Genomic DNA, 26025 nt, shown 5'->3' with positions numbered 1-26025 from the left:
ACAGCATATAGTTAAACTATGGCATGGCTACTATCCGCAATGGCTATGTGCTGCCTCCACTGTCGGGGCAGTGTGCCTCTGCATACCAGTTGCAGGTGGGCAGAGGAATGTAGCAGTGATGTCCTGCTTGTGGGCTACCCATAAGTAGATCTGGCTGGCCACTGTGAGAACAGCATGCTGGACTAGAAGGGCCATTGGCCTAATCTGGCAGCTCTCGTGTTCTTACAGTATGTGTCACGTCCTCGGAAATCTTTTCATCCATAGGATGTGGGAATTCAAAATTGGAACCCTAGGCAGTGAAGGAATGATAGGTACAGAAATGCATAGCTTGATGGGTTAACCCTCTGTGTACCTGTATTCATCCTTCCATCAAAGAATCAAGCTAAGCAGCAACTAGGGTAAGTGTACACATTATATCCTTATATCACATTTGAACCACATTCTTTCCCTCAAATAATTCTGGGCACTATCGTTTGCTAAGGTTTACTGGGAATTGGAATTCTGTGGGGCATGGGAGAAGTACAGTGCCCATGATTCATTGAGGAAAAGAATGTGTTTCGAATGTGCTTTACAGGTATAGTTTGTACACAACTCTGTTTCCAGAAGCAGCTGCACAGAAAGATTGCCAGTTATGACAAGCCCAACCAGTCTCAAAGCCACTTCCCCACTTCTTCCTGGAGCAATGTTTCACATTTTAAAAAAAACAACAAAAAAAAACCACAACAATTCAAATTGGCCAAGAAAGAAAAACCAGATACACATATTTTTAAGGAAAACTAAAACCCTGGGTAAAGGTAGATGTGTTAATACCAGAGAGAAGGGGGAAGCAGAGCATGGCTACAGCAGAAAAACCCACACTGGTCCCTGTAGGTAGGTACGTCCATATGCAACCCAAGTTAATAACCAGTATTGGCTCAAAAGGTTGAGCGCACTGTGAGCAAATCTCCACATTTGCACAAATATAAGTGCTAGGGGTCTATAAGCTTTGTAACTTGGATGTTTAATTTGACAAAGGATTTTTATCCATTTCACTGAGACCTTTCACTGAGTGTCAGGTACACTCAGTTAGCCTGGCCACTTTACCGAAACCACTCAGACCGATATCTGAACTGAGATTTGACTGACTCTATGTGCTATATTGCCAAGTAGCCAAATCCTACGCTGGCTCCATTGAAGGCTTGCATATAGGAAACACGGCAGCTGATATAAATTTCTAGATTTCACAAATTCATTATCTCCCAGTGTCTTAGAAGACATAATACTTAACTTGCTCTGTAACTGCTGAACAATGGTGAGAAAGGACGACTTGGCATATTTTGCAGAAGAGTATGTATAACACCACTAAAATGTTAGCTGTAACCTTCATTCTAACGATGTCATCTGCAAAAAAAAAGCAGTGCATAAAAACAAAGGAAAATAAATTATGGGCTTTTTCTATTAAACTATTTCCTAAAGAGTAAAGAAAAATAATGCCATAAAACATCAATGGCAGAATGTTGAACAAGGACCTATTCAACTGGAAGCGGTGAAATTGTCATAGGAAATAAGTTTCTGCAACCATACTTACCTCTTTAATTAGTACAAAATTGTTAACAAAACTTCATTAACAAAAGTACACTGAATGTAGGTTAGGCCTTGTGACAACTTCTAAGTACAGTGAATATTCATTTGTGCCTTATATTATCCTGCTGGACAATAGTTATATAAGGATGTTTCTATTTTAAGATAACCTCAGGAGGTAACATTGGGATACATGAATGAAGAATACTGTATATGAAAATGTGAAACTTGAGGTGGATGGTATGTTAGGGCAGGGAACCCAGGGGTTTTTCCCCAGCCAGAACTCACCAGAACTCAGTTCCAGCACCTTCCAGGTGGGCACCAGCGCCCTTATAAGAGAACAAGGAAGGCTTTCATGGTGAGTTCCAGCCAGTGCTTTTCTTCCAGGGGAAAAAGTGCTGGTACTGCATACCCTTGAGTACCCCCCAGAAAAAGCACTGGTTCTGGCACCTCTTTTTCTAGAAAAATAGCACTGGTAGTACCTCTGGTGGAAGACGTACCTTTCTGGGGCAGTTTGTCCACCTTTGGTCCCCACTCTGCACTCAGCTTTCACCTGTGGCTCCTAGAAGCTGTCAGCATGCGGCGGTGCCCACAACACAGGAATGACTTTGACTGGCTAGCTAAACCAGGTGAGAGTAGTTGATGGGCCTCAGACCCTCGGTAAGTTAAGAACTTCCTTTGCAAGTGAAGACTGGCTCCAGCAGATTGAGTGGATGAGACAAATAGTGGGTCCAGTGGTCAAGAAGGCTTTTTTGCACATGTTGTAGAGGGAAGTAAGGGACAGATGGGAAGGTAGCCCATCTAGGAGAGACCTTGCAGCATATCTTCAGGATAAGAAAAGGCTAAGGAGTAAACCCTACACAAATCTGGAGTAGAGTCCCTAAGAGGGTTGGATGACACCTTGCACATCTCCTTCCAGCAACTCCTGCAGCCCAGCTGGTGCCAAATGTATTGCTCTGCTTTCCTTTGGACCACATCAGCGAGGCTGACAAGAAGGCTGGGGTGGAAAGAGCAACTCAATGCTTAACTTTTACCTCCCCGCAAACCCATCATCCCATCCCCAAACTCCTTTGGTATTGTAGAAGCAGTTGAGTGGTTCTTTGGTTCATTTCTTTGGATTCCAAGTTAAATGTAGGTTTGACCTACATTTAAGGGTATGAAAAGGTCATTTTCATAAGTATTGGAGGGAGCTTTCAGACAGTTGAGATTTTACAGCTGGAGGAGTTTCAGGAGAAGGGAGCCGATGAGGGAGGTGTGAGGGTTTCCAAAGAAAGATGAGGGCTAAATATTAATACCCACTGTCTTGTTTGTCAGGTGAACATCAGGAGAAGGGAGGCAGTAACATGCACCTTTAAGACCCTAGTGAAAATACCAGTATTTCCTTATGCACCCCTTTAATAAACCAATAAACTTAGTTTAAAGTTCATCCTGTCTCTAGCAATAGTGTCCATCTCACCTCTAATCCTGCTGTACCAGCTATTAGGAGGTGCAACTGCAACAGTAAGATTCCCTACCTCTATTCCTGTTTTTATCATAGCAAGCAGTTAAATGGTTTGGGTAGTCTTTGTACAATTTTACTTGAACCACTTTATTATTCCGTACACACTGAATTTTGTAATTCAGGAGTGAGGACATAAAACTATCCTACTCTCAAATGCTGTTTGAGTGCTGTAATTAAATGCAGGTTTTCTCTTGGAACTTTGAAATGGGGATTCAGTGTTCCTTGTTGATTTCCCCCATTTAATTAAAGAGATTTAAAGTTGCAGTGCAGTGTCCCCAGTGACGTGCAATGACTCTGGATAAAAGATCCCTAGATATCTTGCTTCTGAAGCTACATCTGTAGATACGCATGTTTCTCTGATGTGTGATTAGGGACACAAACAGTCCTGCTAACACTCTCCACAAGAGATCTCGCTTGCAGAGAACCCGGCTGGAAGAGCAGAACTCTGAAAAAAACAGAATTCAAGCAGCTCACACTGACAAAAGCAAGGCATCCCCAACAAGCAAAGCCAGGGACAAAATAGGAACAGTGATTTACAAGGTTACCTACAGGATAGGTAACAAGAACAGGGACCATCTCTGATAGCTAGGGACAGCAAGAGGGCATGTAACCTTTATCTAAATAATATTTAATCTTAAAATAGAATGCTTCAGCACTAGTACATGCTTCACCACATCTGTCCGGGGAGGGATCTATATCCTAAAGAACTCTAGTGTAGATGTGTGTACAGTGGTACCTCGGGTTACATACACTTCAGGTTACATACGCTTCAGGTTACAGACTCCGCTAACCCAGAAATAGTACCTTGGGTTAAGAACTTTGCTTCAGGATGAGAACAGAAATCGTGCTCTGGTGGCGCGGCAGCAGCAGGAGGCCCCATTAGCTAAAGTGGTGCTTCAGGTTAAGAACAGTTTCAGGTTAAGAACAGACCTCTGGAATGAATTAAGTACTTAACCTGAGGTACCACTGTACGTATAATAAAGCAAGGGAAAGATTAAAAGCAATATCTTAACAGAGGCAGGTGATAAAAAAGGGATAAGCCTGTCAAACAGGAAGAACTGATGTCTATGGGAAGATCAAGACCATCTCTATTATACCAGCTTAGCACAAAACATCTTAACATTGCATGCTCTGAAATTTTATAACAGTCAAATGCTAATAATTTTTAGCTGTTGTGGAAAATATGTACACCCACCTATTAACAGCATAGTCAAAAAAAGCTGTGATACACTGTAGTTTAACCCTGCTAACAAAGATTTGGAAAACAACCCCACATAGTTCAGGCATATCAATTGTCTTGAAGATATTGATAGATTTACCTTATTCTTCATCAGGCCATGTGTCCCAGTTCCACGCTTAACTTGATTTCATTACTAATAGTTGCAGAATAAAACTTTCCTTCTTCCCTAATGTATCTTATTCAGAATTTACTGCTGCATGAATCAACTGAGAGGGGGGAAGAGAAGCAGTTGGTGACCTACATTACCAATAATTTGAGAACAGCATATTGTTTCTAGTTTAAGAAACTTCTACTCTGTATGAGTCAGTGTAGGAAAACCCACAGCTCTTTAAAAAAAAATCTGCCTCCTTTCTCCTAACCCCTCCCACCTCCTTGAAGCCTGGTTCTAAGGTAATTTTAGTTACGGGTTTCCTATCAGATTTCTATGAAGTGTGGGTTCCTTTCTGGGGTAACACCTGGCCATTCGCTTAAGTTTATCAAAAGGATGTTGATAGCATAGATATCCCAGCAGCCTGTCTCAATGGGAACTAAGAAGGCAAGCTAGGGATGGGAGCAGCTTATCTCTGTCTGAAAGAGAACAAAAAAATAGACTGCAGTTTAAGTAAGAGGAAATAAGCTGAGTTGGAGTTCTGTATAAATCCTTGGCTGCTGGAGATTTGATATGGTGGGTTCTGGTTGTCTGTTGTGTGTTTGAGCTATTTTTCCATCTATGCTCAAAATGTGTATTTGTAAATAAACCAAATATTATGCCAGTACATCTCTAGAGATTGCCTTCCAAAAGTAATGAAAGCAGAGTAAATGCTGCAGCCCTGGAACTCTTACTGCCTGGAGAACTGCAGCGAGCACAATATTGCATTTATAGCATGCCCTAAGCCAGGGGTCAGCTGGACTATATTGTGTGTGTGTGTGTGTGTGTGTGTGTGTGTCTGTGAACGAATTCCTATGCCCCACAAATAACCCAGAGATGTATTTTAAATAGAAGCACACATTCTACTCATGTAAAAACACCAGGCAGGCCCCACAAATAACCCAGAGATGCATTTTAAATAAAAGGAGACATTCTACTCAAGTAAAAACACGCTGATTCCTGGACCGTCTGCAGGCTGGATTTAGAAGGCGATTGGGCCAGATCCAGCCCCCAGGTCTTAGTTTGCCTACCCATACCGTAAGCTGTCTAGGTTTCTAATCTTTTAGGGTTTGAAAACAGTGAATTAAAAGTTAAGCATTTTGTCAGGGCAATTTTCTCTAATTATCTGTACCAGCGCAAGTTTTCAGCAGTATTCATATCAAAATTGTCCAGCCTTGGTTCTACTAGGGTGTTTCTAGATAGTCAACTCTTTATTCAAACTGATCATTGCTCTTCTCTTCCACGAGGATACCTGCAACTGGTGTTCCATACTACTGGATATTAATCTGTCTCTGCAAACACTCAAAGAACCACCGGATATGGCTGACTCCATGACAACCCAAAATGGAAAAGTCCAGCTCTGTGCAACCTTTGAGGAAATGGAGAAACTGACTTTTGATTCGGTGTGATTTTTGCTGTCTGAATAGGACATCGATAGCTGGTCTGAGGATGAGGAAAGTGTCATCAGTAAATAACAAGGATATGAAATCCAATCTTATTCGATAAGAACTTAAGAAGGACATCAAACAGCAGCACAGCAGATGAGGATGCCATAGCAAGACAGGTGGCAATGACGTCCGTTTCTGAGACAAAGGCCTTTCTGTGAGTGGAAGAGCTGGTTCTGCTCTTGGAAGCAGAGGTGGTACCTAGGCTCCCTTCTGCCCTTGGTAGGGAACTATATTGGCCTCCCCGTACCCTCATCCCTTGTGGCCTTGGCAAGCAGTTGCATAGCAACCTCACCACATTTGTTGCAGATGTTCACACACACACACACACACACACACACACACACACACACAGAGCAATGTGTATCAATCAACATTTTAATTCCTTTCAGTTGCAATCATGAGTCTACTGCCTTTTCTGATGGTTAAATTTAACCCACTTGAATGTATTTTCAAAACCAGATTAACAAGAAGGGTATTGAGTTTTTTGTGTGTGTGTGTGTGTGTGTGTGTGTGTATCTCACTATGTTCTACCCACAGTAGTGGTTGTGGACAGAGAAAAACAATTCACCTGAGTAGTAAAGTTTTTATTGTTGCTTACTTCCATTGATAAAATAAATACCTTTAGTAGGTTAGAAAGAACATTGGGGCATATTGGGGTTAGGGGAAGGATTTAACATGTTTCTAAAATGGTGACCAGAAAGGCAGAAGGGTGCAATGGGATTTTAATGTTGGAAACTGCAACTTGGAATGCTTTTCAAGCATATGTAAATAGCTGCAAAATATAAACAAATGTGATTTTTAGACCTAACAGTGTACATGGGTTTTTGTTCACAAAAAGATGTGTGTGTGTGTGTGTGTGTGTGTGTGTGTGTGTGTGAAGTATCTGAATGTGTTTAGTCCTGTGTTATTATAGACATTATTTACTGGCAAGCTGCATGCATTAACACCCTATTTATCTCAATGGAAAAGGCTGTAGATCAGCTTTGTAAAAAAACAACAACTTGCTAAACACACCATATTTTTCCATGTATAAGACTATGTTTTTTCCTAAATTTTTGAAGTTTAAAATAAGGGGTCATCTTATACACGGATAGTGCATAGTGCATTTTCTTAATTTTGAGTCCCAAAAAATAGAGGGCGTCTTATACACAGGGGCTTGTTATACACAGAAAAATATGGTAATCACTTCTGCTTTGTAGTGGGGTAGAAGAACTGAAAATAATGCCAATATATTTCACATCTGGCAACCAATGCAGCACTTGGGTTTCGTATAGTACATGGGTAGGTGGGTCTAAAAAGCTTGGGACACAAATTTTCACAGCCCTCTAGCAGCTATGGTGGCTCATTTGCTGGAAGTAATGCATTCAACATTAACTCTGGAAGTTAAAAAGTTTCTAACCTATTCATTTCTAGTCATGTGATATTTGTTAGAATGGAAGCGTGCTTCTTCTGAAGCTGGGCTAGTCACAGATGATGATGACATAATGGATTTAGAGAGGTTCTATTAGAATCCAACCTTCAGAGAACACTTGGGGGTTTGTCACAGAAGGCCTATATGGAGGCACAGCAGGTAAAGAATCCCCTCTTGATTCTGTTGCACCTTGCTCCATAGATTCCTGGGGCATTTCCTTTCTTCCGAATGTTCTCCTAACTTGCAAGGCCATCGTGGCCTTTGATCTTGGCCTGGCCTCAAGGCACTGAGGATCAAAGGAATTTGAGCTTCAATGAATCTTTCTTGACTCTGCATATGAATGACTGTCCTTAAAAGTCAAGGAAGAATTCAGTGCCTTAGGCTCCTTGCATCTCACTCCATTCACATACTTGGTTGTGGTACTTTCTTTTTCTTTTCTTTTTTGGTTCTTGTTTTTCACCAGTCTCTACTACTGGAATTTCTCACGCTGGGGAACTGGAATAGATGCCCAAGAGGCTAACATGTTATCTGGTCCGCAAATCCTATGAGCCTCTGGAATGAAGATCACCTTGAGAAAGCAGAGATTGTTTGCAGCCTTTCAGTTTCTTAATGATGTAGGTATTAAAAAGAACCAATTTCAGAGTCCTTTTAGGTTTGAACCTCGGGCCTTGCCAATCTGCTTTTTTCCTGAAAGATTCTATGGACAAGTGGACAACGACTTGTATTATATCATGGGAAACAACAGGCTTAGCATCAAGAATAAGCATTAGGAAGCGGCTTTAGTCTGCTTAAACATTTTATTACATGTGTCCCAATTATTAAGCAGTGAGAGGTTTCAGGCGTCCTCTGAACACGAGCCTTGAGTTTGGTGGCCTTGGACTGAAGGCCATTGCAGAGTGGTAAAGGTTCTGTGATGTAAGTTTTATTTACTGATGTACAGTATACATCTAGCATGAGAAGGAAGTCTCACAACAACAATATATTCCAAAATATCTTGCATCCCCCCATTAGATTTCTAGGGGTCTCCCAAATGCTGTACGACTTGATTCACAGTAGATGGCAAGCCAAGTCTCTACCTTTTTCATGTCCAGTTTCAAGACTGCCCAAGTCTTTTGTTCTCTTTCACACAGAGACACACAGAGACACACAGAGACACACAGACACACACACACACACACACACACACACACACACACACACACACAGTGACATTACCTGCAGCTGAAAAGAGGGGGAACAAAAAGAAACACATATCTTCCAGAAGGATATCCAGATAATTTAGTTTCTTCACCTGTATTTGGCAATCTCTTTAGTTACAATGGGACATGGGTGACGCTGTGGATTAAACCACAGAGCCTAGGACTTGCTGATCAGAAGGTTGGCGGTTCGAATCCCCGCGATGGGGTGAGCTCCCATTGCTCGGTCCCTGCTCCTGCCAACCTAACAGTTCGAAAGCACAGCAAAGTGCAAGTAGATAAATAGGTACCGCTCCAGCGGGAAGGTAAACAGTGTTTCCGTGTGCTGCTCTGGTTCGCCAGAAGTGGCTTAGTCACTCTGGCCACATGACCCGGAAGCTGTACGCTGGCTTCCTTGGCCAATAAAGCGAGATGAGCACCGCAACCCCAGAGTCGGTCACGACTGGACCTAATGGTCAAGGGTCCCTTTACCTTTACCTTTAGTTACAGTATATGGAGGCAGTTAGTATAGGATTTGGGGGAAGATCTTATCAGACTGGTTTCTATACTCCTGCTAATCATTGTTCTTTTACAGTCAAGAGTCACTGAGTTTATGGGATCATTGAGTGATATCTTTCAAACTCATCTCTCAGTCTGTACCACAATATATTAAAATCTAAGCATTTTCTTTAGTAATATCAGTTGAAAACATTTTACTCTTATCAGGAAAAAATTGTGTGTTATTTCAAAATAGGTTACAACGGTACCTCGGGTTAAGAACTTAATTCGTTCTGGAGGTCCATTCTTAACCTGAAACTGTTCTTAACCTGAGGTACCACTTTAGCTAATGGGGCCTCCCGCTGCCGCGCCACTGCTGCACAATTTCTGTTCTCATCCTGAAGTTCTTAACCCAAGGTGCTATTTCTGGGTTAGCGGAGTCTGTAACCTGAAGCATCTGTAACCCAAGGTACCACTGTACTTTAATTGAAAGATGTGTAAAACATACTGATTCAGCCTGCCTTTTCTTTTTGCTAAATACAATGAAATCCTGAACTCCGAGAGGAATATGAATAAAAAATAGAAGCTTTCTGTTATTCTGTAAGAGAATCTTATTTTAAAAAGGGGGGGGGGTGGAAGCTTTCAGTGAAACTGGAAAAAAAGCAGATTAAATTTCTGGTATTTGAATATACATTTAACAAAACAACTACAGTAACTACTTTTTCAGGAGAGATAAAATCCCTTGTATCCTACATTGCATAATGAAGGCCACCATTTTCTCTGTGACTTTCATAGCAGACAGTGTGTAGATTTTTAAAAAGCCAAAACATTGGTCAATCTAGCTGTTTCCCACTTCTTGTTGTGTTGCTGCTCCTTTGACCAGACAGAGCAGGGCTGCAATAGCAGTTTTAAGGCTGAAGTCTTATGAGCACTTAGGAGTAATTCCCCCCCCCCCCCCCGGTGAACACAGACTTACCTCTAAGCAAACCATTCATGAATAGAACAAGGAAAAACTTTCAGAGCAATCCTGCAGATCAAACAGTTTCTATGCAACTGTGAGCAAAAAGGAAAACATGTAACATAAGCAGATATTTATTTATTTAAAAGCTTAAACACTTCCTGTTCTGGTCCCTATTTTCCCCATCTCTGAATGACATTTTTACGTTGTTACAAAGGTTGTGCACCACTCCCAATCTCTGCCAAGCAATAGCAGCAGATTCATTCTTGCTACTTTTCCCCTTTCTTTCTTTCTTTCTTTCTTTCTTTCTTTTGAAAAAAGAACTTTGCCCTAGGGAATGAAGAATAAACATGGTCCAGAGAGTACTGGTAAAACTCGATGTTATGAAGCAATATGAGAAGAAAAGACTTAGCAAATATGAGCTAATTGAGGTACGTATAATATAAGCCATAGGAACAGTTATGACTTTGTTTTGAAATATATCAAAATCTAAAGTTGGGCAATACCTTTATTAGGGTCAACCAAACCGTTGTAGAATAGGGAACAAGCTTTCAAGTTCTCTTGAACTCCAGGCTAGATGTTATGTACTGTAGTAGGGAACAGGCAGAGAAAATTAAAACGAAAACAAAACAAATAGAACAACAACAACAAAAATGGCTTCATGTCGGTATGCATTTAGACAAAGTCCCAAAATGGATATTGCAAACTTGACTAAATAACTCTCAGCTAGATGCTGCAGGTCACAGGCTACATCCAAGATTCTGTGGCAAATGTTTGACCCCTACTTTTGGAAACACCAAAGCTAACAGTTATGCAGACCTGCCTCTAACCTTAAGCAAAACACAGTGCCTTAAGCCTTAAGCAAAACACAGGTATCTGAAGAAGTGTGCATGCACACGAAAGCTCATACCAAGAACTAACTTAGTTGGTCTTTAAGGTGCTACTGGAAGGAATTTTTTTATTTTGTTTTGACTATGGCAGACCAACACGGCTACCTATCTGTAACAGTGCCTTTGTTAGGCAAAGAGCAGAAGCAATGAAAAACATGACAGTATTTATATTACCAACGCTGGAGATTAATTTTAGATGGTGTTGTAGATTAAAAATAAGTAAATTGAAGCCAATTTGGTTAGGATTACCTAGTGGTTGGAAGACATGCAATCTTCAAAAAGTGTGTATTTGAAATATGTTTCTTGTGGTATAACTGTCAGTTGCAACCAAACCCTAGTGAATCCAGGGATCCAGTAGGGTTTTATCCTCTATCAGGGATTTTAAGCATTGAGATTCAGACCCACTTGGAATTTTCTGTATAACAGGGGTGATAAAGACCGAGCGTATATCCTCATAAAAACGACATCATAGCAAGACATGAGAGATGGCTTCTACCTCTATCAGGCCACAGGGGCAGACTCACTCTGCAAACAGTTTACCCACATACATGCCCTACAATAAGGCAGATGGCAGCACATTGAATCTAGAAAGGGTAAATGAACATCTATATTTAGATATTTGTAATTTTGACAGATATATTGCTGGGGTAAAACCTCTCCCATTGTCTTTGATTTCTGGGTGTTTATTCATCTCACTCACAAGACACTGAAATTCTACATCCCAGACTCGTTGGCGAAATGTTGCACTTTCTTGTAACCTGTGGCTATCAGTGCTTGTGGCAAAAACCCCTTCCATTTTGATTGATAGAGATACCCTAGTGAATGGATTATTCATTAGGTTTCCAAGACTAAGTCCCTAGTATGCAGGTTCTACATGGGAAAAGTTGTAAGAGCAACTCTTGTATGTGGTCCCTTAGAACTCCATGTATATTTGTACATCTGTATGCCTTTATGCACATACAGTGTCCCTGTCACAAAAAGAGGCTGTGGAGTGTAGTGATGTGGAGCAGAATATTTCCCAGCGCTTTCTTTTTCCATTGAAAAAATTCTGATTCCTAGGTTTACTGGAAACAACAGATGGATAACAATTGCAAATAAAATATTAGGCAACCTTAGCCCCTCCAAAGTTTTTAGCTTTGTTTGCTACATACAAGTAAAGTAAACAACCTAAATTAAGCCACTCTCTAGGGCATCAGAAAAAATTCCAGTGCAGACTGAAAATTTTCCAAGGCAAATTGCCCTGGTTTTCCAATTCAACATTTTCCAGAAGACCCACATCATAACATCATGCAAGGAGGGCTTACACGTGTACATATCTATATTCTTCTGCAGTAGGAGGTGTGCCCAAGTTTACATAATAAAAAACAAACAGGTTAAAAATAACATTCATATAAAGTAATAAAATTTGAAGCAGCGTTCAAACGAACTCCAAATTCAGATAAAATACAAAGAGCAAAGAATAACATTTAAGCGCTAAAGTCAAATAATAAAATTGTGGCAATGGAACGTTAAGGCCCAGGCAAACCAATCTGGTAGTACATTCCACAACCAGGGTTTCAATTTCACTTATAACCCCCCCCCACACACACACACCTCATTTGGTGGGAGTCCTTGAAGAAGGGACTATCTGCTAACTACCCACTCACCCTGTATAAAAGTAAACATCTTAAAACACCATTTTCCCCTAGCCCTCATTGCTCTCAAACAAACCATTCCATAAAGCTGCCCTGGAACTTTCTGCCCTTAGTGAAAAGCATGAAACACTATACCAGTGAACGCTGTATCTTTTTTATTAACAGTGCCGAAAGCTGGGGAGAGTACAGGTAAACCCGTGTGTGAGAACTCCCCTGACATTTGACTTGAATCTGAATTATGAATTGTCTCGATCTGTAAAATCAAGTATTTCTGTAACTCCATCCACTCAGCCTGTTATTCAAGATGATCAGAGCGCAGTTCAGCAGTCACAAAGGTGAGACACCCACCCACCCCTTAAGTTCATACCGGTGTTTATTTTTGGTAGTTAAGTCCATCTTCTTGAACTATCTTCATACTATAGTTTCCCCACTTGACTCCTCAGAAAACTTTGTATTGCTCCCTGAACCCTGAGGACTGGTCTGATACACTAAGTAAGTAAGGTGAACAAATAAGGTGGTTCTTTATGATTTAGTGTAGTTTCTTATCATTAAAAAATGGTCCTTATTTAGAAAGAGGTATGTATTCATATTCCTTGCTCAATTTAGAATACTTTGTGGACATAATCATTATAAATAAATGTATGTATACAATTTGCAGCAGGTACAGGATAGGTTTTATGTTTAAATTTGTGTCTAATAAAAGAATGGATAAAAATCAAATCTATTTGGATGTGAGTTTTGGAAGAGTTGCTCCCTGCCTTGCAGGCCTTTTCCCACCTGGCCTGGGAGGGCAGGACGCTGACTGACTCCAGCTACAAAAGCTGAGGTTGCTGAACAGAATCTTGGGCTGGGGTATTGTTTGTTGGGGGTGGGAGTTGTTGCTGTTAATTATTCGCATCTTTATTTTGTATCACATTTTTATATGTGGAAATGGTTCCACATTTGGTTGTGTACTTTTTGATGTTTTCTTTATGACTACTTTTGTTATGTTTGTAGTTCTTTAATTTCTACAAAGTTGTAAGGCACCTTGAGCATGGTTATAAGTTCGGAAAGGCGGCATACAAATAAAATGATTGATTTGAGTGATGATTACTTACAGGAGTAAGACGCTGTCAGCATGTGACGCCTGTGCTCAGAGACCTGCACTAGTTGCCAGTCTGATACCAGATCAAGTTCAAGACAATATGATTAGTATATAAACCCCTTAACAACTTGGGACCAGTTTACCAGTGGTTTCACCTTATCCCATATATTTACACTGGACCGCTTCAGTCTGTGGAACTGGGACTGTTACAGGTGCTGCATAATACTTGCTCTGAATTTGTAAGAAACCAGTCATTTAGTATGGTAGCACCTACACTTTAGAATTCCCTGCCTATTAGCATCAGGTAGATGCCTTCACTGTACTTTTTGGTGCCTTTTAAAACCATTTTTGTATAGACAAGCCTACTCAGATATGTAGAATATTTTACATGTGTTTTAATTTTTTGTTTAGCTTATCATTTATTTTAATTATTATTTGAATGCTTTAAATTGCTGTTTTTACTAATAATTTTATCGGGGGGGGGGGGTTAACGATCAATTTTTTATTTTTTTTTTACAATAAATAGGATGAATTTATTTATCAGTGTCTTGGTGCAGATGGAGACTTGTCATGTTGTGTCCAGTCCTTCGCTCATTTTTGTCTTCCAATGCAAGGACCTTGGCCAACAACAATAAGTTAGCTAACAAGTGGAGGACTCAGCCCAGCTCCCGCATATGCTGCAAGCACAATGAAAGCTTACTAGCATGGCGGGTCTGTTGAATTTGTACAGAACAAACAAACATTTCTGTGGAACAAATACCTTCCACCTTTCTGCTGAAGGTTACACTAACCCTTATCTTGCAGGAACATATTCATTGTGTATGTATGTAATATGCATGCATGCATTCCAAAAGTAAGAGATGTGTGCCTAAGCTTTGGGCCTAAGCTACCTCACAGGGAGTGGGGGGGAAATAAAAGGGAGAGAACCGGGTTTGGTGCTTTGAGTTTGTTGGAGGAAGAATGGGACATAAATATAGTGAATAAGAACCCAGGGTGATCCTGTCCAACAACCTCATGTCTCCAGCTTCAAGGATTGCATGGCTGCCCCCACCCACAATGTTTTTTTGTTACATTTTGGGTTGTTCTGTTCACTGCTTTATGATTTTGTTGAAATCTGTCCTGAAATTTATTTTAAAATAATTTAATTTTTTAAAAAAGAACTTTATGTTGAAAGAACGGACTATAACATTTAAGAAATAAACTAGTGTGTAAATAAAAGTAATCCTGTGAAAACCAACATGTCAATTAAAATAATCTCTTTAAAGCTGACAAAATGCTGACATTCTTTTCTGCTGCCTTTCCCAAGCAATTTAACCGTATCCAGCCATATAATGTTTCCCATAGTTTACAGCTGTTGTTATTGTATTACTGTTAGGCCCCAATCTCAGGCAACACAAAGGAAGGATCACTCTGGGAAACCTGTTGTGAGGCTATTTAGTGCTCCAAGCTACCTGAAACATAAACCAACTAATCAGAGAGGTATGTTTGCTGTTTTTATTTAAAGCAGGGAATTGGTTTGGAACATTCCACACCCTCTCCCCCCCATTTTTTTTTAATACTTCTGCAACTAGGGTTCCCCCAAGCCTGATGGTACCTTCCTCTTCTGTGTTGATGGCACCATTTTGACTCCAAAAGGATCCACACTAGGAGAATGTGGTCAATATTAGTATGCAGTATAATATAGGATATGGGATTACCTTAAATCTGATGATCCATTTGACCATTCCAGATGTATTTTAAAGCATGCAGAGATGTGTACTTGATGCTTGCACTGCAGTCATCGAATACTGCAGTCATCGAATACTGAAGACTGAATTATCCCAGTGGGCTTCAGTGCTGTACAATTTGATTTTTTAATAGAATTTTTTTTAAAAAAAATGCAGTAAAATAGCATTGGTCAGTTCAACAAAACTTGTACAGTGTTACATGCATATATCAATTGCATTTAAAAATAAAAGTTGAGTGGGGACACTATAAAATAACTGAAACATTGAACACATTGTCAAGGTTTTAACTATCTGTGACATAACCTCTCCATAAGGAAGCATGAGTAGTGGAGGTCTTACATTGCCATCACTTCTATTTACATGGTGATCACACATTATTGAAATGATCATGTCCAGTTTGACCTCTAATAACGCTTCCATGTTGCATTAAGTGCCCAGAAAGAGCCAAAAATCCCAAACATTTTCTAGCCATCCTGTCAGAAATTGTCCTTTGGAGTCTTTACAATGGGAGCCAATCTCTAAACAGGCAGCAGTAAACAGCATAGCAGTGAGTTCCTTTCTTCGTATGAGGGGAGAGAATCTAGATCTGTGTCTAGCGACAGAAGAGCCAGAGCTGGGTTTGAGTTCGGTGGGTGACCAATAACATTAGAGACAACATCAAAAATGTGATTTATTCACATGTTTATGTTTTTTTCAGTGAACATGGAGGCTCTAGATGGAGGTTTCACGCTCCTGAAACTAAAACAAAGACTTAAATCTGCTCATTCCGCCACAGAAGTTCAGAAAAGACCTGGGAGAATGTCAGAGGTGAGCCATGCTGCCAAGCGTTTTCTTGCTGTTTCTATAAAATAATTTATTGAACGATCTAGCACACTTGTCTGGTATATGGGTCAACTGGTTCTTATTTGCTGAAAAATTAATCGGTGGTGGTGGTGGTTAGTTAGACATTGTTATTTTTGGTCAAAACATATGTTTGCATGATGTATTAAAGAGGAAGCCAATTACGGTAGATTGTATGGCAACCCTGTACCACTGATGGAGGAAATTTGCATGGCTTTGACAGCGTTAAGCAGCCTGGGTTGTTTCAACAATGATGCACAGTGTTGCGTAATACACCAGTTCTGTGTTACTGCCAAATGTTCCCATAATGGTCTGCAGAAGAAAGGAATGTTCTCCTTGGGGAGGATAGTGTCAATAATTCTGGTTGCCTGCTAATCCCAACAATTTTTTAAAAAGATTATTTTAGATAAAAATCATTAAATGTTAAACTAAACAACACTGTTCCTCTTATGTGGGATGCAATTTAGAATGGCAGATTATATAAATGGGACAAATAAGCCTCAAGGGGGGAAATCAGAATAGTGAAAGAAATAGCAAAGGCTTTCTTGAATATTTATTTAACAAATATAAGTACCGGTATAATTATAATACTTGCATAAGTATAATACTTGCATAAGTAGTAATTTTTGTAATTACAAATTACATTTAGAGCCCACACTATTTTTCCTATGAAATCAACCTTAGCAATACAATCCTGTTTATAGGATCCTCTGTTTTGGGATCAAAGAGGATCTAAAAACCTGCATGTTTTAAAATATATTAATGTGTTCAATACGTGGTTCCCCTTCCGTCACATTTTATCCTCTCAACATCCCTGTGAAGGAAGTTATGCTGAGAGGCAATGACTGGCCCAAGGTCACCAAGTGACCTTCATGGCTGAGTAGGAATTTGAATCTTGGTCTCCCAATTCCTAGTTTAACACTCCATCCACTACACTTTGGGTCTGAGACACCCCTCAAAATATAGCCTTATGTTGACTACAGAGGCATTTTGAATACAGAATAAATGTGAATAGTTCTTGTGTAAATTGATATGGGACAATCTTGCATGTGACATGATAAAACCTAACTCAAAGTATTAAAAGAACATTTGCAATTTGAGTCAATTATATCAAAGACATGTTGTCTTCATATGGCTCTATGTCATTTAATTGTAGCCCAAAGTGATATTGCTTGCATAGGATAATTGCTGTAAGTCTGTATAACTGCTTTGACATATGCACAAAAAAAATGTTTCCCAACAACCAGGATGAAAGGAAATCTCTGAGTGGCATGGATGATTATCACAGGAGTGTATTTACAGGAACCAGTCGTGAGGATGGCCGGACAACTGCTGTTGTGGGAAAAGGTTGGAGAAAAATAAATAATAAAAATGACTAACAAAAACCATAGTAGCCATTACATAGCACTTTGGCCTCACAAATTCCTCAGTAATTTTGAAGAACCATCTCAGTGAGAAACAGACCATCACTGAAAAAGTCATAGTCCAATTGTTGAGTTTCGCCCCCAAAGGCTGGGAAAACTAGCGATGATGGTTCTTGAACCAGCAGCATTTGCCTAAACTGGGAGAGCAGACGAAGATTTATTTCTGCATATATTATTCGGTACATCTCGTGCACTTCTTAAAACAAATTTCCTAACCTTTTGAGTACAAAATAAAGTATTTGTTAGAATGTATTGACCTAGTTATATTTTGATTTATAGGTAATTATGATGAAAATAAACCAGATGCTTATAATTTCATTGAAAAACCGTAGTTTAGGGCAGGTATGGAGGTTCTCTTTGTGGCTAGCTTATAAGCAGCTTATAAATAACAGAGGCTCCATGCTGAGCTTTCATATCTGAATCAGCTCTCAGACCAACCACAGAACCACAGCGGTGCTACCCTGCACCCTCATATTCTCTACTTTATCTGACTTCAAGTTATTATTTAATATAAGCTACTATGAGTGTTCTCTGTGAAAAGCCACTTTTATCTTGTCCATGCCATTGTATTTGTGAGATGTAATAAATTTCATTGTCATTTCAGGTGTTTATGATGAAGCCAAACATGGAGTTGATCAGGAACTGAAGAGAAAGGGTAAAGTCAAATCCTGTACAAATGTCCATTTGTTACAAGATAACCTGAACAAAAGGTAACTATTAATAATCAAGGAATAATAGTGCACATAGATTTCTTGTTATAATGCATTAGCATAGCATTTAACTCAGTGGTGGCTAAGCTATAGCCCTACAGATGTTATTGCACGACAGCTCCCATCTTGCCTGACGATTGGCCGTGCCGGCTGTGGCTAATGCTAGTTCGAGCCCAGTGACATCTGGGCTGCCACAAGTTAGCTATAACCTGACCTGATTTCTTTATTTTTAGTCACATCTTTATTGTATGAGCTGCAACACCAAATTAAAACCAAATTGGGGGCCCTTGTGCGGTTCCCCAAATAGCGGCCCCCTTCTCCCAAGAAGGAATGCATGAAATACGGTGCCGGAAAATATTAATCGATGTAACAAATGTACTACTATGTAAGCTTTCAGGGACTACAAAAAAAGCATGTGCATTTTCACAGCTCTCACCAAAACACAATCAAAAAGCACTTTGACAACTTGGATTAAAAGAGCATACTCTGTGCAGGTGCAATTTCATATTTCACAATCCCTTTTCATTTTTGCTTGGGTCAATCACCAACTCTTAGCCTAACCGCCCTCACATGGCTGTTGAGAAGATGTAGAAGGAGGCATAAAATGGCTACAAAGGAGGATGTGGTGCTTGTATCAGGCATCAAATTTTGGTTCCTTTAACCAAAGTGATGTATATATAAAGGTATATATAAAGGTCCATTTTGGGGGATACTCCACCCCTGCAAATTAGTATAGCTTCAAGGCTTCAGCCAATCTTAATCTAGGCTGTCTACTGCATGTTTTACCAATGCACAAGTCCTACTTGTGTTCAACTACACAGGGGATTGATTCCTAAGAGGAGTTGTCTTAGGCCTGTAGGCACTGGAGAGAAGGAGACTAGAATGGAGAGTGGCATACTTTATTTTTTATTTTTTTTAAATTTTGTAGATAATATAGTAAGGAGTCAGTATTTTCCTATGCCCTTTTAAAATGGGGCGTTTTTGAGGGGTTGCTACTTTTATTTTGATTATGGGGTTTTATATTTTGATTTTATTCAGTGAACTGCCCTGAGACCTCCGGCTATAGGACGGTATATAAATTCAATAAATAATAATAATAATAATTGCCCAGTAAAAGAATAAAGCTGCTTCCAACATCCAGTGTTCTGTCCCAATAGGAAAAAACCACAAGGATTCTTATGGACTTGCGTCCAAATATCTCTCATCAATCATAGTTCTGACTTCACTCATTGGCTAAAAACACTGAAAGGCAGCAGCAACCAGACTAGTTCACAGAAATTGCTTAGAAAGATGCTTGCATATTTTGCTTTATAATGTTCCTTCTAGTAGGGCTAGAGGCTTACTTTTTATAAATGAAAACTCATATAATTTATTATATAATAAAAATGCAAGGGTGTCATAATGCTGTAGTGTGCTTGGCCACAGACAGATGGCACTGTGGACCACTGGACCATTGCAACAGCATTGGAAGGCAAAGAGGAGGGAGACAGAGGCAGGGAGACAGGAGGCCAGTGCAGGTGGGTGGGTGAGCAGTGATTTAATGATACTGATTTTTTTTTTTTACTTGTGCCTTCCTTGGGATTCTCCAGATTCTGCCCATACCTCCCCCATTTGTGCTTGGGTGGTGTAATTTTGGCTAAAATTAGCGTGGGCATTATCCTCAAAATTTCAGAAATAGAATAGGTTATATAAAGTAGCGGGGAGAGGACCTTCATTTGTAGCAGTTTTATACAGTGGTGCCTCGCAAGACGAAAAGAATCCGTTCCGCGAGTCTCTTCGTCAAGCGGTTTTTTCGTCTTGCGAAGCAACCCTATTAGCGGATTAGCGCTATTAGCGGCTTAGCGGCTATTAGCGGTTTAGCGGCTAAGCGGCTAAGCGGCTATTAGCGGCTTAGAAAAAGGGGGGGGAGCGAAAAAAATCACAAGACTCGCAAGATGTTTTCGTCTTGCGAAGCAAGCCCATAGAGAAATTCGTCTTGCGAAGCGCCTCGAAAAACGGAAAACCCTTTCGTCTAGCGGGTTTTTCGTCTTGCGAGGCATTCGTCTTGCGGGGCACCACTGTATTGCTCTCCTCCCTATCCCTCTCCTGATGCCCTGCCATAAGAAATAAGGAATATGTAAGTGTGTGTGTGTGTGTGTGTGTGTGTGTGTGTGTGTGTAGAGCTAGTGGTTTTGTTTATTACCAGTGGGACACATAAAATGCAAAGTCAACAAATTCCCATAAAAACAATTGAATAAAAATCAGTAAATACTATTTTAATGCAGTATCATTATTTCAAAATATATTTAGATAATATTTCCCAACTATTCATTTAACACAACAACCAATACATCATATGATTGTATTTTATCCTGTACCTTATGGTTCTAATATGTAACAAATATAGAACACTTTTCTATAAATACTTTGTTCTTTTTATGCCTTCTCTGACTCTAATAATATTTGTGGGTCTTTACATGTCTTTGTTTTATAGTCCACGGTCCATGGAAATCTCAGTCTTCCTACAGAATAAATTTCCTTCAATTATATGTTGAAAGCTAAGCTTTTTCCTCCCTTTTGATTCCAAGAAAGTAACACTCTGTCAGAAAATAAATAAAACTTATGACAAAGTATAACAGATATACTTACAAAAGAGCACTTTGGCAATCTCACTTTTATTTCCTCCTAACATATATGGAATTGTTCAGAGCCTATCAAAGTGCCACAGCTTGAGTATGAAAAATGCTCCTGTTTGCCCAAGAATGTGGAATCCATGGGGCATATGAAACTCCAATACACTTGCCCCTCCCTTTTATGAGGCTTACAGGACACATTTTTGACATCAGGATCAAGAACACCTTTACAATATTATTTTATGTGGCTTTTGATGTCTGTTGGACTATACAGAAGGACTGCAGGGTCAGGTTTGGGGTTTTGTAGCTAAAATAAAAAGGCAAGTAAAATTGGGAATATGACACAATATTTTACAATTATTCATAGCGTGGATAGCAAGTAGGTAGGGAGCAGCTTTCTTCTTCTCCAGACTCACCCAGTAAAGTTGAACTGGCCATTTGATTAGACAGAGCAGCTGTCTTTGGCAGCTATATCCCTACAGAGTATGTGCAAATGTGCTATAAAATCGAGAGCACTTGAATAGATGGAATTAATAAAGTATTTCTGAAAACTGGTACTATTGCTTTGGTCTGTGTGGTTTCTCCCTCAGACCCTGAGTTGCGTTCACGACAATTTTTCTGATGCAAACAAGAAGACAAGGCAACTGCTTTATGTTCATTGTTTCTTGGATGCACCAGAACCTATGGAAAAATGAGAATATATTTAATGAAATGTGGGGGAGCTGTAGATGTAGGAGATTCCCAAGTTAAATTACAGCTCAGCCATGGCAGCTGAACTGCTATGCAATAGGAGGACAATGACAGTGACCTAGGGTTGTAGTAAGAATGACTGAGATTAACATGTGCAAGGTGCTTGACACATTGAAAAAGCATGTTGTTGTTAATAGTAGTATTACTACTGGCTTTGAAGCATACCAGGTGAATAATTGATCTGGTGCTCTTGCAAAAGGCATTATCTGAACACATACATTCATACATACAGACATTTATATACCACTGTATCATAAAAAATATATCACAGTGGTTTACAACAATATAAAAACCAAACCAAACAATAAAATCATAAAAGGTTTTTTTAAAAAAAAACAAGTTAAAAGATAAAAGGAATGAAAAACAAACATCAGTAAACCATTGTGGGAATGTATTCTTAATTGCCTGCATAGGCCTGACAGAATAGAAAAGTTTTTAGCAGATTTTTTAAATTGGGCACAGAAGGCACTCACTGAATCTCAACTGGCAGAGTGTTCCACAGGACTGGGCTGATAACACATTACTTTTGAAGAATGTAATATCAGGGTTGGAACTAGCAATGTCCAGTAATATTGCTTATTTAATTGTTTGGTGACCACTTATTACTATCACTTTTTTTTTAAATGCAGAGACGCTCTTTGGAAATATGATTTCACCAATGAGGAAAAAAATATTAAGACTTTTACCCACTATGAGGATGCAGTACTGAAAAAGAAGAAGGTTTCTGTACCTCTGTGCATTGAGGATGAAATAGAAAAACCAAATGCCAAAGTGATCAGAGCTGGCAGTTCAAGGCCAAAATGTGACAGTTTACCGGTAATACCATCTCCCCACCGCTACCACTACCACCTGTTTAATGGGTTTTTAAAAAAATTCTATAGGTTAAGAAAGTAGTTACCTTAAGAATTTCCCATTCATTCTGATCCCAATGTTAAGATATCTACTGGAAAAACAGGTTACATGGTTTGAAATAATTCTCATTGCTAATTACAGAATGTAAGAGAATTCTTTATGAAGAACTGGTTGACAAAAATGGAAATCTCCGTGGCTTAATATATCAGTTAAATCAGTAGCTGTCTTAGGCAAGAGGCTGCTAAAATACATCATAAACCAATAGACTTCACAGTGCAACTATCCCTGTTATTCCTATTTGAAGGACCAAAAGAAGACATTTTTTGTTGTATATTTTAAAACTCTTTTTTTATGGGGAAGTGTATTCAACCAACTACTGCTAAGCATGGACAATTGAAATTAGTGAACTAAGTCATATTTCTAACCTCAATAGGCCTATTCTGAGTAGGACTAACACCACACAGAAAGTCCCATTTCCCATTGGATAGCAGCTAATCAGCATTCTCTTCAACTAATGCTGATGGTAATATACAATTTTTTTACATTCTTGCCTTATTATATGTTATCTTGACCATATTCACATGACCTTTAGCAACTGGCTTAACCGACATCTAAGCCCACAGATATAATGTTTTTATAGGACCTGAGTGAAATGTGTCACAAAATACAGGGATTGATTTTACTGCTGAATTAAACCCTCATTGCAATCAGAAGACTTTGTTTACAAAGTACTATCCCCCCCCCCACAAATGACTTCATGTGTTTTCCAAGCATATAGATTGGATTTTACTAATACTACAAATACAGAAATGGGGCCAGCGTCATACAGTGCCTGAGAATGCTGAGCTTGTATATGGGAAATCTCGTTTCAGTCAAATTGCTACTTAGCTATAAAGCTGTGTGTATTTTTGGGCAAGTCATTATCTTACAGCCTTGCCCATCTCATGGGGTTGTTGTGAAGCTGAAATGCTAGTCTGAGCTCTTTGAAGAATGGGTCATGCACAAAGAAAACTGCTTTAGTATGACTCAGTATGTTAGATCACTGGTCCATCTAATCCAGTATTGTCTACACTGACTGGCAGCAGCTCTCCAGAGTTTCAGACAGAGGTCCTTCCTATCCCTACCTGGATATGTTCATGTCATGAGTCACTTAGTGCCTTTGGGTTCAGGTCTGGGATGGCAGACTGGAGGAATGGGGAGGGGGGTTTGAGACAGTAGAGCAAAGCCTTTCTGAAGAAAGCTCTTCCCTGGCAGACAACAATGCTGGAACAGGAGTTCTAGCTGCTTCCTACCCTTGTGCTGTTGGTGGCTGGAGAGACCTCAGAGCTATGACTTGAGGTGGCTGAACTGGATTTAGTAGGCACAGGTCTAATAAGCACCCCCCAGGGTCAGACAATGCCTCTGCTGATGAGAACAGATGCACTTGCCCTAGCAGTGTGCATGCCTACAAGCTAGACATTCTCACCAAGCTAATAAAGCTTGCCAAGTGGGCAGGAGAACTTGTTGGGACACCTTCGCTGCTCTCATATGGTTGTGAACTTCATGCCCTGGTCTTGGACTTTGGGATTCTAGCCTGGCTCCTAACTCGGTTAACTCCTCCATCCTGTTTGTAGGAGCTTTGGGATTGAGTTAACCCCTTTCTGCTGTTGCACCTGTACTGTACTCCGCTTTAATAAAGGTCTTTCTCTTATTCTGCTGTAATGTCTGGGGCAGCAGCCAGGACTTTCAGGGACTGAACTGAACCCCAGGCAAGCAAAGTATGAGCTCTACCACTAAGCTAGGCAGAGCATATGTGTACAGAAGGCCCAGGTCTAATCCCTAGCATCTCCAATGGAGTGCTCCAAGAGAGTTCTGCCTAAAATCCTGGAGATTTGTTGCTGGTCAGTGTAAACCATACTGGGCTAAATGGACCAATATTCAAATTTAGTATAAGGCAGTTTTCTGTGTTTTTATAATTCTAGGAAACAGAAGTTAAAAGTTTAGGTGGCAGTATGATTTTTCCCTTACATATGTATGAATATATCAGTTTTGTTGGTGTGAAAGGTTTTAACATTTCTCTCCTCCTTTCTCTAGAAGTCAAGTGAATCATTTCCTGTCTATTGCCACAATGAAGGGTATGTAAAGAAGCATGCATTGAATACATGTCTTTCTATGTACGGGGATGGAGCATTTTATGGTGTGAATAGGAGTGGTGAAATATGCATGCAGCTAAACCCGGTCCTACGAAATAACTATAATGAATCCACTGCAATCACCAGAAGTAAACAAAGTTCTCCCCCGAATGAAACTACAAAGAGGAAGAAAAAGCCTGGGAAACCAAAACGCATCGCTGTTCAGATTTTATCTGTGAAGAAAACACCATGTGATGATATCTTCACAAGTTCTCAGAAAGAGATAGTTCAGAAGATGAGTGGAAGTGTCACAAAAACTTTCAGCAGACATACGGTCCCTGAAAGGAGTATTTCAACAAACATACCTCAGTGTCAGAAAGAAGGCCTTATGGTATGTGGAGAGAATCCAACGCTGGCCATATACCGTACTATTTCATCTAGAAGCCTGATTTCAGGAATAAAATCCCAACTTCCAGATTTTTTTGAGAAGGAGTTAGCTTCCCCCGAAGAACCCCGTAAGAAGGATAGAGTGCTTTTTGTGGACTACATCCCCATCTCAAAGCCAATTCCAGTTCCAAGATCTGGAAGTAAACTCGCTAACCACCACAACTCCGTCCCTTCAGCTCGCAGTTCATGCTCATCTCATAGTTGTGCTAAAATCATATCAGTGGAAAGCAGCAAGTCTGAAGTGAAGCACCAGGATAATTCACACCAGAAACCTTTTCTGGATGAAAACGGGGCAAGCAACATGGAAGTCTCAGCCCAGTCCCCAATCCAAGAAGACAGTGAGAGGTTAATTGGGCCAACATCATCACTATCACTAAGGAGCTTTCAGGAAGAAGTAAATAGTAGCCTTGAGCCCCAGAAATCAGAATTGACCGCATGTTCAGAAGAGCAAAGTGCTGGGTCTGCACATGCTCCAGTTATAAGCATACCAACCGCAGAATTCGATGTCTCTGAATCCCATAGGGATCCGAGCATGCAGAACCTGTTACCTGTGGGTAATGAAAAGTAGCTTCAACCTCTGAAATGACTATTGTGTGAAGTGCATAATAAATCTGTACAATAACCACTTCCCCCAAATCTGTTGCCACAATGTAGTCCAAAGGGATTGCAACGAGTGAGGGAGGTATCTTTATCAATACGTAGGTTTTTATTATTAATATTATGTATGATATAGTAGCTTGGCAGTAGAATATCAGATGCACGGAAGCAGCAAATGCCATGTGCCATCTGATGTTTCGCCAGAGTCTCACAAAATGTGATGTTGCATTGGCATTCCAGTACTAATTTCCACTCCGAGGGGAAAGTGAAGGCTAGTAAATGGGTTAACCAAAGCTGCCTAGTGAATTCCTAGGTGCATGCTCCATATTATGCCAGTAGTGAAAGAGTGTTGCTGGCTACTAGGTGGCATCCAAACTCAGTTCAAGGTCCTGGCCTTTAAAGCTCTAAATGAGGGGTGGGAAACCTCAG

General features: G+C 39.9%; 2 protein-coding genes and 1 long non-coding RNA gene across 3 annotated transcripts in view; 2 read left to right on the top strand and 1 right to left on the bottom strand.

The window, feature by feature from the left end:
* IL23R (interleukin 23 receptor) overlaps positions 1-4634 on the bottom strand; it is a 34110-nt gene extending 29476 nt beyond the window's left edge. The window contains exon 1 of the mRNA XM_081867178.1: positions 4381-4634. The gene's annotated coding sequence lies outside the window, so the exon portion shown is untranslated. The remainder of the gene's footprint in view (positions 1-4380) is intronic.
* Positions 4635-7274: 2640 nt separating this feature from the next.
* Positions 7275-7901, top strand: LOC309344663. The gene is made up of 2 exons (XR_014157822.1): positions 7275-7446; positions 7751-7901. It is a non-coding gene; the product is annotated as an uncharacterized lncRNA (long non-coding RNA).
* A 2293-nt stretch (positions 7902-10194) lies between these two features.
* Positions 10195-25635, top strand: LOC309344217 (uncharacterized protein C1orf141 homolog). The gene is made up of 8 exons (XM_081866469.1): positions 10195-10349; positions 12608-12777; positions 14902-15005; positions 15951-16060; positions 17341-17440; positions 18122-18227; positions 22219-22405; positions 24515-25635. Exons 1-8 carry the CDS (start codon positions 10269-10271, stop codon positions 25565-25567), a joined length of 1911 nt encoding a protein of 636 aa, XP_081722595.1. The 5' UTR covers positions 10195-10268; the 3' UTR covers positions 25568-25635.
* The last annotated feature ends 390 nt before the right edge of the window (positions 25636-26025 follow it).

This window comes from Podarcis erhardii (assembly GCF_964252035.2).
Source record: "Podarcis erhardii genome assembly, chromosome: 6".
In the NCBI taxonomy this organism is placed as follows: Eukaryota; Metazoa; Chordata; class Lepidosauria; order Squamata; family Lacertidae; genus Podarcis; species Podarcis erhardii.
Note: the sequence above shows the minus strand (reverse complement) of the source record. Positions and strands in the feature narration are given on the sequence as shown.